Source organism: Ambystoma mexicanum, chromosome 4q (assembly GCF_040938575.1).
Source record: "Ambystoma mexicanum isolate Mex_15411 chromosome 4q, UKY_AmexF1_1, whole genome shotgun sequence".
NCBI classification, from domain to species: Eukaryota; Metazoa; Chordata; class Amphibia; order Caudata; family Ambystomatidae; genus Ambystoma; species Ambystoma mexicanum.
Window position 1 is genome coordinate 538217333 of NC_090928.1, and position 12786 is coordinate 538230118.

The 12786-nt window shown below is 45.0% G+C and overlaps 1 protein-coding gene across 1 annotated transcript in view; it reads left to right on the forward strand.

Annotated features, from left to right (window-relative positions):
- Window positions 1-12786, forward strand: part of ECT2L (epithelial cell transforming 2 like) — a 2055529-nt gene that overhangs the window by 779626 nt on the left and 1263117 nt on the right. Inside the window, exon 11 of the mRNA XM_069608104.1 lies at window positions 3259-3351. Within this exon, the coding sequence (XP_069464205.1) occupies window positions 3259-3351 (93 nt within the window). The remainder of the gene's footprint in view (window positions 1-3258; window positions 3352-12786) is intronic.

A 12786-nucleotide genomic window follows, 5' to 3' on the forward strand; every position in this document is an offset into this window, starting at 1 on the left:
GCCTAGGGAGGCTGGCGTCTCGGGCTGCTGGGCGAGTGGGGCTTCCCACTTAATTCGAGGACAGTGGTCTCCTCTGGGGCTGCTTTAAAATCCCAGCCGGGGATCCTCGAAGCACATTAGGCCCCGCGGTGCTGACGGAGCGCAAGCTCACAGGTCCGTCATGTTCTGCGCCCCCTGGCGGTCTCCTACATTTATTTTTAAACCATTTGTTGTAAACACAACACTTCTATTAGATTTAAAAACACACGAAAAATATACTACAACTAACCAATTCACTTTGTACAGTAAGTCTCAAGGTAAGTACCCTGTGTTTGAATGGACCGGTGTTACGAACAAAAAATGTTACCGTGAATACGATTGCGATCACTTTTTGACAGTTCGGTCTAATAACTAAACGCGTATCCGTGACATGAAATGCTACCGGGGCAAAAACACACTTAGCACTTGAGATACCCAGAGGGAGTTGGAGGCAAAAATCATAGGAAATATTTGGGTTAGAAAGACAGAATCGAGAAACAGTCAGAGACGGGGTTCAAGAGTCAAAGGGCCGGAGCCAGGGTTAAGTGACACCAGAAACCTGTTGCCGAAGATCACACAGTCAGACAGTTCACGATTCAACGTAGCCAAGAGTACTTCGATATTGTCAATGTTTGGAAGCAAAAGTTATAAGGAGGAGGGAAGACAAGGGCAAGCCTTGAAGATGAAGAAAAGGGGTTCACCCAGTTTCCTCGAGCAGAACACAGCACCTTATTCCAATGGTGCAGCTAGTGCCCTGGCAGTTGTTCCTGTTGGTTTCCTGCAGACCCACGGTTCCTGGAGCTTTGTTGTGAAGGAGGACATCTGAAGGGGGTCTGCACCACACAGGGATGCAGCCGGCAGCAGCGACAATGAATAAAAGGTGCGCTCCTTAAAAACAGGATAGGCTCTTCAGGTGGCTATACGGACCACTACAGCAGTGTGCAGCGATTTCGACCACAAAGGTGACCTCTGACTGAAGAAGATGAGCTGGTTATCCCTACCAGGCTCAAGGGAAGACGACTCCGGACTGGATCTTCTCTTAGTCGTTGAAGGGTAAATAGCTCAGGACTGCAGCAGGGCTTCACCGGGACGGGGTAGTTGCAGCAGTCGTCGTTCTCTCTGCTTCTTGTAGTTCCGGTGGCGACTCTCTGCCTTCTAGCCCAAGAGACCTGCCTTTTATGCGCAAAACCCCCATTCACACAGCCTGGCTGTCAATCACCCAGCAGGGGGTTGTCCAGCCTGGACAACCACCTCAGCCAATCATGGCAAAGTGTGACTTGGGTTTCCTAGGATACCCTGTGCAGGGGGTGACTACACCCCTCCCTCACATTCAGCCCACCTAGACACCCAGGCGTCTGGTGGAGGGCTTCTGGGCAGAAGCCCGCCAAAAGACGGTGAACAATAAAGGCGAACCTAGTTTGCCACGCAAAGTAAAACACAAGAAGGACTTTAACAAAAAGAGATGGCCAATAAACCCAACCGGAGCCGAAAGAAAGACAATTTGGTCAAGCGGGTTTATGTTCGAGGCTAATATAATAGCCAAAAACAATACCACGTTTATCTAATATAATAGCGGTAGATAAGTTAGCGTAGATCACTGCCACCAGCCATGTCTAAATGTTAAAAGAGCAAAACAATGCTCTAAGAGGTACAGATCAAAAGGGATACGAATTAACCCTTTCCAGTACTCCATGGAAGATGGGGGTGTACTGGATCTGTGGTAGATTGACTGGTTAAAGTTAATGTTAACTTTACTTTTTTCTGGGGGATTGTAGTCAGCCTCAGAAATGGAGTCGGGGGCGTGTCTCAAAGACAACCCTGTGCCACGGCACTGAAGGTGCTGTGTGACACACAAAAGAAGGGAGCTACTGAAGTGGTGTACTTCAGAGTTCACAATCACAAAAACAGAGAAATATACCTGGCAAAACACAGGTAAGAGTGGGGGAAAAGCTCACACTCTTACCATGTGAAAATAAATAAACTCCAGAAGTCCAGCAAAGCTGCTGGGGGACTCCCTAGGTCAGGGAAATTAGCCATCAATGAGAATTCTCCCTAACAGGACACAACTGTCATAGGTGTGGAATACGTCGGAGGAACATCCCATCGAAAGAACATTACCAGTTTGGCAAGTAACTTGTTCTTCTTTCCTAATCCATATTGCCTGTCTATGTTGCTATGCATTACCCGCTTACTAGCTGGCTTGCAGTCAGTCATTCAGTCACCTTAACTTGTAAACATACCATGATTGAGGATTGGCTCTGCTATCCTTACTGTGTGCTATGTATTGCATTTCTGGTTGAAATTGTCAAAATGTCCTTGTTATTACCAAATAATCACAACTATAATTTATGGTGGTTGTACAATGGAAGCAAGGGTTGGGCAAAGAAGAGGGTCCCCTTTAGGCTAGTGAACGTGGTGTGCACTTTGACTGGGAGAGATTCTGCAAACCAGGATCAGTGAGAGCTGTGGGTTGTCCAAGTTGTGGTACTTTTCACAAAGGATGGCGGCACAAGTTAATAAAAACGTGTTCCCAGAATGGAATGTTTGAGTCATAGACCTAAAGGCCTGAATGTTGAATAATCAGCTTATTTTATTTCAGAAATTGTTCCTCAACTGTTGTTGCTCCTCCCCCCTAACTCCTCCTCAGATCTCAGGGGGCGATAATTACAATGTAAAGAGGGTCTCAGCAGTGGCCACTTAGACATTTAATTACCTGAGTATGTTTTAATGGTTTTCATTATTATGCATATATCTTACTACCTTATATTGATTTTTTTAAAAATAAAGTTGGAAAACATAATTATCTTTGTGGTGAAATTAATATAATCTTATAGACTGAGGGATGGATCGTTATCAATGGTTAGTGACCTATCCCAAGTTAGCCATATCTGAGTTGTGGCGCTCACGTAAACACTTTACTAGTGAGTTAGGTAAATAGACAAACATTGTTGATGAACTAAATGTTTTATTTTGTAGTATTTAAATAACACTGCTGTGTTTAAAAAATATGGTTTTAAATCAAAACTTGGTTGAACTGGATCAATTTCTAAAATGGGCATGTATCATGGGAAATATTTTCTGTTGTTTAATTGCCTGCTTTGAAGACAGAATGGTCAGAATGTGGTCAATACCAAGAGTTACTGATGGCGTTCGGAGCATTCTGTTTGGCAGAGAATAGGTCAATATTGACCTCCATGTGGTAAGTATTCAGTTCTAAAGTGCCTCTGTCTTTCTTTGTAGAAGAAGGAATGGAAATGATTTCGAAAATTTCTCAGCTGACTGGCGTTCTTTTCAGCACTCCCACTGGCATAGCAACGGGATCCTACCAGCATAGTAAGTACATGATTGTATTTTATAGCCTATAAAGTTAAATGTTACATGCTTACGAGGTGCATCAATAGGTTCCTTCTTTGCTCACTTCAAGTATGCATGCCCGATCACATTAAACTTAATTCCTGAGAAATCCTGTGTCTAATGAAGATGTAGTGCAAGCCAGCTGATTTATAATGCTAGCTATGAGATACTGTAAATTAATAATGTACGCTAGTAGGTCGTCTGCTTTATACTAATTTCCCATGCATGTATGTGTTCTGGATGTGGGCAGGCTGCTTAGCAGTCAGAAGGACTTTTTTATCAAGCTATGGGGAGACTTTTGTATTTGGGTGTTTCGTTAAGCTGTTTCGCATTACATTCCTACATGTTGTAAGGGTGCAGAAGAAGGCAACTGACTCCCTTCCCCTGGTCTTGGTTTCCACCAGATATAGCCAGGAGGCTAGTAATGTTCAAGCTAGTGCCAGAGGGAATGACTCCTTCCCGTGGATAATGGTTTCACTAAAGTTCCAACTGTGTCCAGGGGAAATTACGCTCTTCCTCTGGATGGTAGTAGCTACAAAGTTCCAATTGTGCCCAGGGGGAATGGCTCCCTTCCCCTGTCTTCTTAGGTAACTTTAACAACAGTTCCAGGCTCTTCTTTGCCCGTCAGTGGTCTTTTCTTTACCACTATTTGGAGGGTTCCTCCCTCTGACATTCACCTTGTACTTATTTGGGTCCTAGACCTTATTTGCTCCCCCTTTCTTGTCAGGCCCACTTGGTTCTTTCTCCTGCCAAGAACTGCCACAAGCAGGATTGCTTGTATGCTGATATTGGTTCATTTGGTTTGGGTCCCAGGCCCAGGTTTCTACTCTTCTTTTCTTAGGCCCATTTGGTTCACTCCCCTGCCAAGTACTGCCACGAGGAAGATGACTTGTATCAATAAAGTGTTTACCTCGGTTCGGGTTCCAGACCCTTGGTTCTATTCCCTTCTCACTTGGCCCACTTAGTTGGTTCTCCACCCAATTACTGCCAAGAAGAAGATGCTTCTTATCATTCTACATTTCACCTTGGTTCGGGTCTTAGACGCTTTGTTCTCTTCCCTTTTCACTCTTCACTAGGCCCACTTGTTTGACTGTCTTCCCAAGTACTGCCACGAGGAAGATGCTTCTTATCGTTATCCCTGTGCAGTTTCTCTTTTCCGCACTTCAAAGCCCCTCCCAGACCCCATCACGTGCCTGTTACCTTTGTTGACTCCGTGACTCTAAGCCGGTTCCTCCTGGGTGCTTGTCTTGTCGCTGGGCTGCACAGGCGTCTCTGGCTTCTGCTGCTTTCGCTCCCCTCGTTGGCCTCTTGCCTTTGGGAGTGGACTGCTGTTTGCTTTCCCTCTGTGTCCTCGGCATCTCCTTTGAATTTCCCAGGCTATACTGTCATTCGTGCTGGACTACAGCTCTCTTTCTCAAAGTCCTTTGTCAGTTTTTATCTGTTTCTCCTGACAGCTCCCCCACACAAGTCTATACCATGCCTGTATCTTATCTGTTCCATTCTTCATGTCTCCTGGTGACCACCTTGTCTCAGTACTGGCCTTGCTGGTAATCTTCATGCTTTGGGTGATCTCTTTTATGACAGTACTTGAGTTAGACATACTATCTGTATGGTTAGCAATCATCTACGTCTCAGTAGAGCTAACTGGTATAATGTTACAATAACGCATAGAAGTGCTATCAAGGGGAGGTTGGTGGAAAGATGGTAACCCGGCCTGAGACGGCTAGGCTTGGGGTGTTGTGCTGACTTTTACCCAGGTGGGAGTCCTTATCCCCAGGAGGGTAGTCCTTTCTCATGAGGTCCTGCCGCATTAAACCGCCCTAAGGGGAATATTGGGTAGCTGCCTCACCTCCATGGCCTCATTAGAAGGGGATCCTCCCTGGGGAGAAGTGACGACACCTAGTGAATTGTCACAATGTGTAAAAAAAAGAATACCAGGGATCGATGTCCAAGCATCAGGCGTGGAATGGACAATTAGGGCTTTAGTACAGGTGTGGTGATAATGCTAAAAGCATCAGTATTTGTTGAATACTTCCTGTTTTAGTATCCATCACATTACAATGTTTGTTAGTAATTACTACCAGTGGTATTCTAAGGGAATACCATCAGCCGTAAAATACCAGCATATTGCAAGGTGGAACACCACCTTGGACATAATTTTTACCTCAATATATACAAGCATTGCCATTGCCACTGTAAAACTTTCGTTATGTTGGATCCACAATATATTCCAGCATTACTGCTGCATATCACCTTAAATGATGTTGGTGTGGCTCCTCTCCTCCACCAAACATTCCCCAATCACACTTGCAAACATGCACACACATACACACGGTCAGTCGCAGTCACATACTCATAGATACGAGAATTCGTACTTACGCATGCACACTAATTTAAACTCCTGCTTGTACACAGTCTCTCTCACACACACAAACCCCCGAACAGCAACATATACATACAAGCACACAGTAACACACAAACTTATTTAGGCTCTTGCACACGGTCACATACACAAGTGCACACACATAACAATCTCAGCACACTAGCATGCAAACACCTTTAAACGTACCTTCTCTCCGGTATGGTTGCGCAGGGGGCATCAGAAGTCATCAAGGATGGGTTACAGGAAAGGGAAGGAGGAACACGTGGGGCAGGAAGCATGCTGCAGATGCAGGGTCTCAAATCTTGTTTGCGGGGCACCCAGAGGTGCCCCACAAGTGGCAGTTGGGCTGGACGCTGTGGATCGTAGGAGCATTGCTGTTCACTTCCCCGTCGGCGAGAGGAACAACTCTCAGGACCGTAACTTGCAAGAAGCAAGCGTGACTGTGCTCAAATCCCCACCCCTTACTCACCCCACGTCATCATCGCCCTCTACTTCTGTGTCGGGTGCGCGCACCCGGAAGTGCCCCGCAAGTGGCTTTTGGGCTGGACGCTGTGGATCGTATGAGAATTGCTGTTCACTTCCCCGTCTGCGAGAGGAAGATCTCTCAGGACCGTAACTTGCAACAAGCAAGTGTGACTGTGCTCAAAGTAATTTTTTGCCGATAGCAGACTTTATGCTTACTTCCTCGCTGAGCTTCTCGCTGGGCTATCTGCTGCTTTAGTGAAGCTGTGTGTAATACTCGCTTCTCTCTCCTGTTTACAGTCCCGCCCCTTACTACGTCATTACCTCCTTCTACTTCTGTGTCAGGCGCGCACACCCGGAAGTGCCACGCAAGTGGCTGTTGGGCTGTTGGGCTGTTGGGCTGTTGGGGTGTAGGGCTGTTGGGCTGTTGGGCTGTTAGGTTGGGGGGTGGGTGTTATATTTCCAATACTTGGGTAAGGTGGTATTAACACATTTGGACAATTCTGTGCTCTCGCCCTGCAAAGAATAGTTAAGAGTTAGGACACAGTTTCGTCAGAAACACCTTTGAGTGTCAGTCAAAAGTACATGCTTTTGTTATCCGTGGGAGGTCGGGACGCTCATCAAATTACAAGAAGGTGGGTGTGCTCGCTACATCAAACAAGCTGCAAGTAAGTGGAGTGGTTCCTACGCCACGAAAGAGCAATTATGGCGCAGTTTAAGGAGAGGGAAATTATGTAAAACAGTGTTGCAGCCTCCACTGTCATCTTATAAAGCAAAACATGGCAATAGCAAAGATGTGGTATGTAATAATGTGGAAATGCTAAAAGGGATAAAAAATCAAGCTGGCTCTGCGCCACTGCTGGAGTTAGATGAGCTTGAAAATGCTGAGCAGCAAACTGTTATAGTTGAAACAGATATGCCAATTCATCCTAATGGTAGAGAGCTCAATGTAAAACAATCCTGTCCCATAAGGGAAATGTATGACTGCGATAATTCTATACAGCTTAGTTTCCTTAGCATGAGGGAACCACCCTCGGCTCATCCTTTACCAAGACAGGAACCTGACCCTCTAGTGTTCACATTTCAGATATCTCTATGATGGGGCCAACAGTGTTGGCTGAGCTATCTATACGTACACGCCTATCACTGAGACCATCAACTCCAGCCTCCGGGTGCACAGGTGGCATTGAGAATGTCCATCTACACCATGTATCTGAGCGAAAGGCGGAAAACATAGTTATTGTTGGGTCAGACAACATAGATCACCCTCCGGTGTTATGAGTGATTCAAAATATAGAACACGACTACAAGGATGATGGGTTTGCAAAAGGTGTAGTAGCAATGCCTTTGGAGATTCGCCCCAATGCAAATCTGACTATGAGAACGGAGCAAGGGGTACAGAGTTGCTCTAGTCCTGTAGACAGCAAGTCTTCGCCTCTAACAAATTATGAAGCTGCTCATATCACCTTTCCTGGAGCCTCACCAGTGGCTTGTGATTTTGAAAATATGGAACATCAGTTTCCAGTGATTAGCAGGATCCTGAATTTACTAGACAAAGGCCATGAATTGACACATCTGGGAATCAGGGCCCTTAAGCAAACCTCATAAGAATTGATAGCTAAGATCAACAAGATGGAAGGCTTGCTATGTGGAAATTTGGCAGGCATCGCAGAAGCAACCAGGTATGCGGAATTGAGCTTTGAGTCCAAATCACCTCATTCAATGAGTACCCAAACAGGTGATTGGGTGACTAAGGTAAAAGCATCTCAAACTGACGTATCAGGGTGTTCAGTGTCATTTTTAAGGCGTTCATTTGCGCAAGCAGTAATCGACCCTCCTTCTGGTGGTGTGGAGCCCAGAGTAGGAGATAATACGAACTTGGAGCCTGTTCAATGCCCAAATTTTATCCACAACAGCAGACTGGAGGTTATGGTTGCCCAAGTCGCAAGCAATCTTGCACTTTTAGCAAACCATATGGGTTTGCCGCTTGAGTACACCAATAATCCTCCATCCCCTGCAAGGCCGGATAGTCCCTCTGCTCTTGTACACCTAATTGAACTGCAGGAAAAAGGTGACACGGCAGAGATAAGTCAGTCATCTGACGTGGGTGGCACTGATGTGGTAAACAAGAGGGTGGCTCGTATGGTGGAGGTTTTCTGTCGCGCAAAGACGACTTCACTTAAAGGCAATTAAAAGAAGAAAAAATATAAAAACAGTAGCCTCACAAAAAGAGGCTCACCCACTGGCTTTGGGGATAGTTAATGCAAATGGCCTAGAAGTTGAAACTTTAAATCCTAGTGTGTGCCCGCAAGAGAATTCTGAGGAGGGTAATTTAGATCTACAACAATTGAATGAAGAAAGCAGGAAAGCTCTGCAAATTCAGGATTCTCACACAAAAGCGCCACAAGAAAAATGAGATCAAAAGTGCATGTAATAAAAAACAAAAAAATAAACAAGCATAAAAAAACAAGCCGGAAGGGATGCCTACCCTGGCAGCCCCTACGACAATCGTAGGCAATCAAGATGTACACAAGGGGAAACTGGTGAATACTGATACTCCCAAAGAAAATAAACAATCACAACTTTCTGCATTTTATCCGGTGACGGTAGTTTCTAGCAAGGCACCTAAACACAACACTGGACAACAGCCAGGGTGTACCATGCAGGATCATGCCTTGTTAAAAGTTACAGTAGATACTCTGTCACACAATAGCTTAATACAGCCTCTAGAGCACAGCCTAGTGACAGTTGATTCCTTGGTGCCCACGCCAGAGGAACAAGCTAGCGATACAAGTCCATTTCCAGCAGGTATGGTTATGTGCGCTGAATCGATGTAAAAAAGGAATGAAGGACCAGTAGAGGGTCAGGATACGTTAGTTCAGATAAACAATGCTTCTACCGTGATGGGCTGGATTAGTGATCTGGCTATGAATGGCAAAGTTCGCCTGAATCGTTCATATATTTTCAAAATTTTTGGCAAGATCCCCATGCTAAGAATTCTTCACTCCAATGATGTAGAATGGGTTAAACTGGCGAATGATAATAATTTTAGAATGATTTGCAAATTAAATTCCACAATCATCCCAAAACAAATATGGGAGTACCATCAAGAGGTTGAATTGCTGGGGATTCGTATGTTCCTCTCTTTAGATGAGGAGCAGGCTTACTCATTCTTGAATCATGTCTTGCCCACAGACTTGAATACAGCAGTGAAGGCTGATGATACTGTACTTCCTTCTGCTTCCCTACCTGATCCTATTGCTCAACTAGCAGCTTTTGCGTCCAATATAAAAGATTGGCCGTGGATTGGTAATCTGGTTAAAACTTTGGCAGCTACAGAACCTTCCAACAACAACCCGTAGCTATGGGAATTTAAAGGTTTACTCATAGAATGTATGTGGGTATCACAATTTCTTGGCTGCCTTAAATTCTAACTCTTTGTTTGATATTCCTGCTATCATTTTTCTGCAGGAAACAATGTATCTTAAACAGCTTAGTGTTAATGGTTATACAACGTTTTGTGCCCCGCCCTAAAACGGGATGGGTCGTCTAAAGAGTGGGTTGGCTATATTACTGAATAACAGCTTAAATGTTCGCTCTGCCCTTATTCACTCGTCAGAAACCATATTAGCAATTGAAATGGAAATCCTTGATGGCAAGATGGAAACATTTTTGCTCGTACTACAATCCTCTTTCACATTCCATAGATTCCTTATTAGACACCTTAGATACCATACTGGAAAATGTGGCAATGAAAAATGACTGTTGCAGAATTGGGGTGGGAGGAGATTTCAATGCCAATTGTAAGTCTGAATTAAGTGAAATGGTGTCTCATGTTTCATCCAATGCTGAGTGCCGAGCTATTTTGTTGGGTCACTGATGGAAAGAATACTTTGCCCTTTGGAATATGTTTATGGTTAAATTTACTCCAAATAGTTTACGATACACATGGCATAGAGGATATTCCCAGTCGATAATTGATTTTTTTTATCTCTGCACATTTGCTGGATTATTATTTTTTTAAAAACAATTTTATTGATTTTATTAAAAAAATAACAACTCAAACCAAACTTACAGTGGATGCATAATGTCAATCACAAATATACATAAATTGCTGTATTCCAGCCCACTGTATCTCCCCTTCCCTCCCCCCTCCCCAGCCTACTCCCCCTCATTTCCAGTCTCTACCTCTAGCAGTGGGTATTCCTCTTCGACAGAACTCATTGGGTCTCCATCATTTGGTCCATCATGCAAAGGCCCAAATATTTCAGCAATTAGTTGCCTCCAACCTGATAGGGCATCTTCTTCTATCTCCCCTTTACGCGCTTCCTGCCATACCACTGTTTCCGCCTCCGCCCACTTCTGCAGATCCTTCCACCACGTTTCCATTTTGGGTCTATGACATGCCTTCCAACCCATCGCAATCCTTCTCTTTGCTAGGACATATGCTAGATCTTTCAGTTTGCTTACATGTTTAAGCTTACGTGTTCTGGGAAACCCTCCTATCAAACAAGCCCATGCAGTATCCACCTTCATGTGGATCCCTTTGAATTCCATTTTCTGTGCTATTTCGCCCCAATATCTCTCTATCAATGGGCACACCCAAAACATATGCACCAATCCCGCATTTTCTTCATTACATTTAGGGCACACTTGACGTCCAGCGTTTTTAAATTTAGCTATCTTTTGAGGCGTCAGGTATGCCCTGTGAGTTATATACAATTGTATCTCCTGTAACCTAGCATTTCTCGATACTTTTTTATGATATCCTTGTGCTCTCTCTCACATCCCATCACTCATCGGGGCCCCTACTTCTTCCCAGTCCAGTCTAAGTTGCACCACCTCCTTGCCCGCTTGGGACATTATCATCTCATATAATCTAGATGTTTCGTGTCCCCCTTCTGCCATGTCATATATCGTATCTATAGTGGCGTCCGGTTCCTCTGCCAGTGCCACTTCAGACCAGGTATCTTTAATTCCTTGCACCACCCCATGATACGTAATATAGTGCCCCACACTCAACCCCATTAGTTCCACCATCTCCCCAAATTCCAGTAGCTTCCCCTCCTGCCACACATCCCCCATCGTTGCTATCCCCACCGGTTCCCAGTGCTTTCTTATCATTAACCTCAGTTGCTTTTCTCTTCCCACCACTGTGACCAATGGGATCTGTGGGGAGCACGGGGATGGCTTTTCCATTAACCGGCACGCTCTTCGCCACATCCCCCACCCAAGGCCCATCATTCCTGGGCGGCCTTCCAACTCCGATTTAGGCAACCATATCACCTCTTGTAGAAAGTATGGGGCACAGTCCCTCTGAAACAGCCTGTGCTCTAAGGTAGGCTCATCAGAGAGCCATTTAGCTACGTATTGTAATTGGCTCGCTACATAATAGACTTCCCAGTTTGGTAATTTAATGCCTCCTTTGTAGTATGGATTTTGTAATTTCCACAGGGCTACCCTGTTCCCCATCCCGTGCCATAAGAATTCCCTGCATATGCCGTCCAGCCTAGCAAAGAATTTCCTGGGTATTGAGTATGGGATGTTCGCGAAGCAGTCCAACAATCTGGGCAGCGCCACCATCTTGAGCATCGCCCCTCGTCCCATCATTGCCAAGGGGAGCTTCACCCAAAACTTCATGCTACTCTCCAGTTTCTTAACTGTTCTCTCCGTGTTATGCCTATGTTCAGCTTCTACCGTATGATATATGTCTACCCCAAGATATCTGAATGTGGCAACCTCCCACGGTATCTGTAGGATCGGCAAATGCTCTAACGGGAGCCCTCTATATCTACCCAACGGGAACATACAGGACTTACTGGGGTTCACAGGTATACCTTATAGTTCTGCAAACCTCTTCATCAGTTTAAAATATATGTTGGAGGTTCTCTTCTGGGTAGCTCAAATACAGTAACATGTCATATGCATACAATGAAATTAGATGTGGTGTCTCCCCGACGACAATACCTATTGCATCATATTGCTGCCTTAAATAAATCGCCTGGGGTTCTAAGGCTAAAATATACAGCATGGGGGACCATGGGCATCCCTGTCTGGTACCTCTACTGAGTTGCCATCTTTCAGAAACTACATCTCCTGTTTTCACTCTAGCTAGTGGCACGCTGTATAACAGTTTGACCCATTTGAGCTATCCTGGTCCCATGGCATAATTGGCTAGGGCCGCTGTTAACCAGGGCCATTTGACCGAGTCAAATGCCTTGATCGCATCTAATGATACTATCGCCATCTCGCCTGCATCTCCATTAGCATGTTCAGTGACTCAGTGGAGTCGCCTAATGTTATTTGAGATGTTCCTGTTTGGGACATATCCTGTCTGATTGGGATGTATTAACTTATTAATGACCTTCAGTCTATTTGCCAAGACCGCTGTTAGAATCTTGCTGTCTTGGTTTAACTTCGACAAGGGCCTGTAAGAGCCACAGTCACTACCAGGCTTATTGGGTTTGGGAAGTGGTATAATGACCGCTTCACGTAAGGATTCCGGTAATTTCCCAGCTTCATATGCTTCGTTAAGCATCTCCAGCAGCGGGGGGAGTACCTCTGTTTTA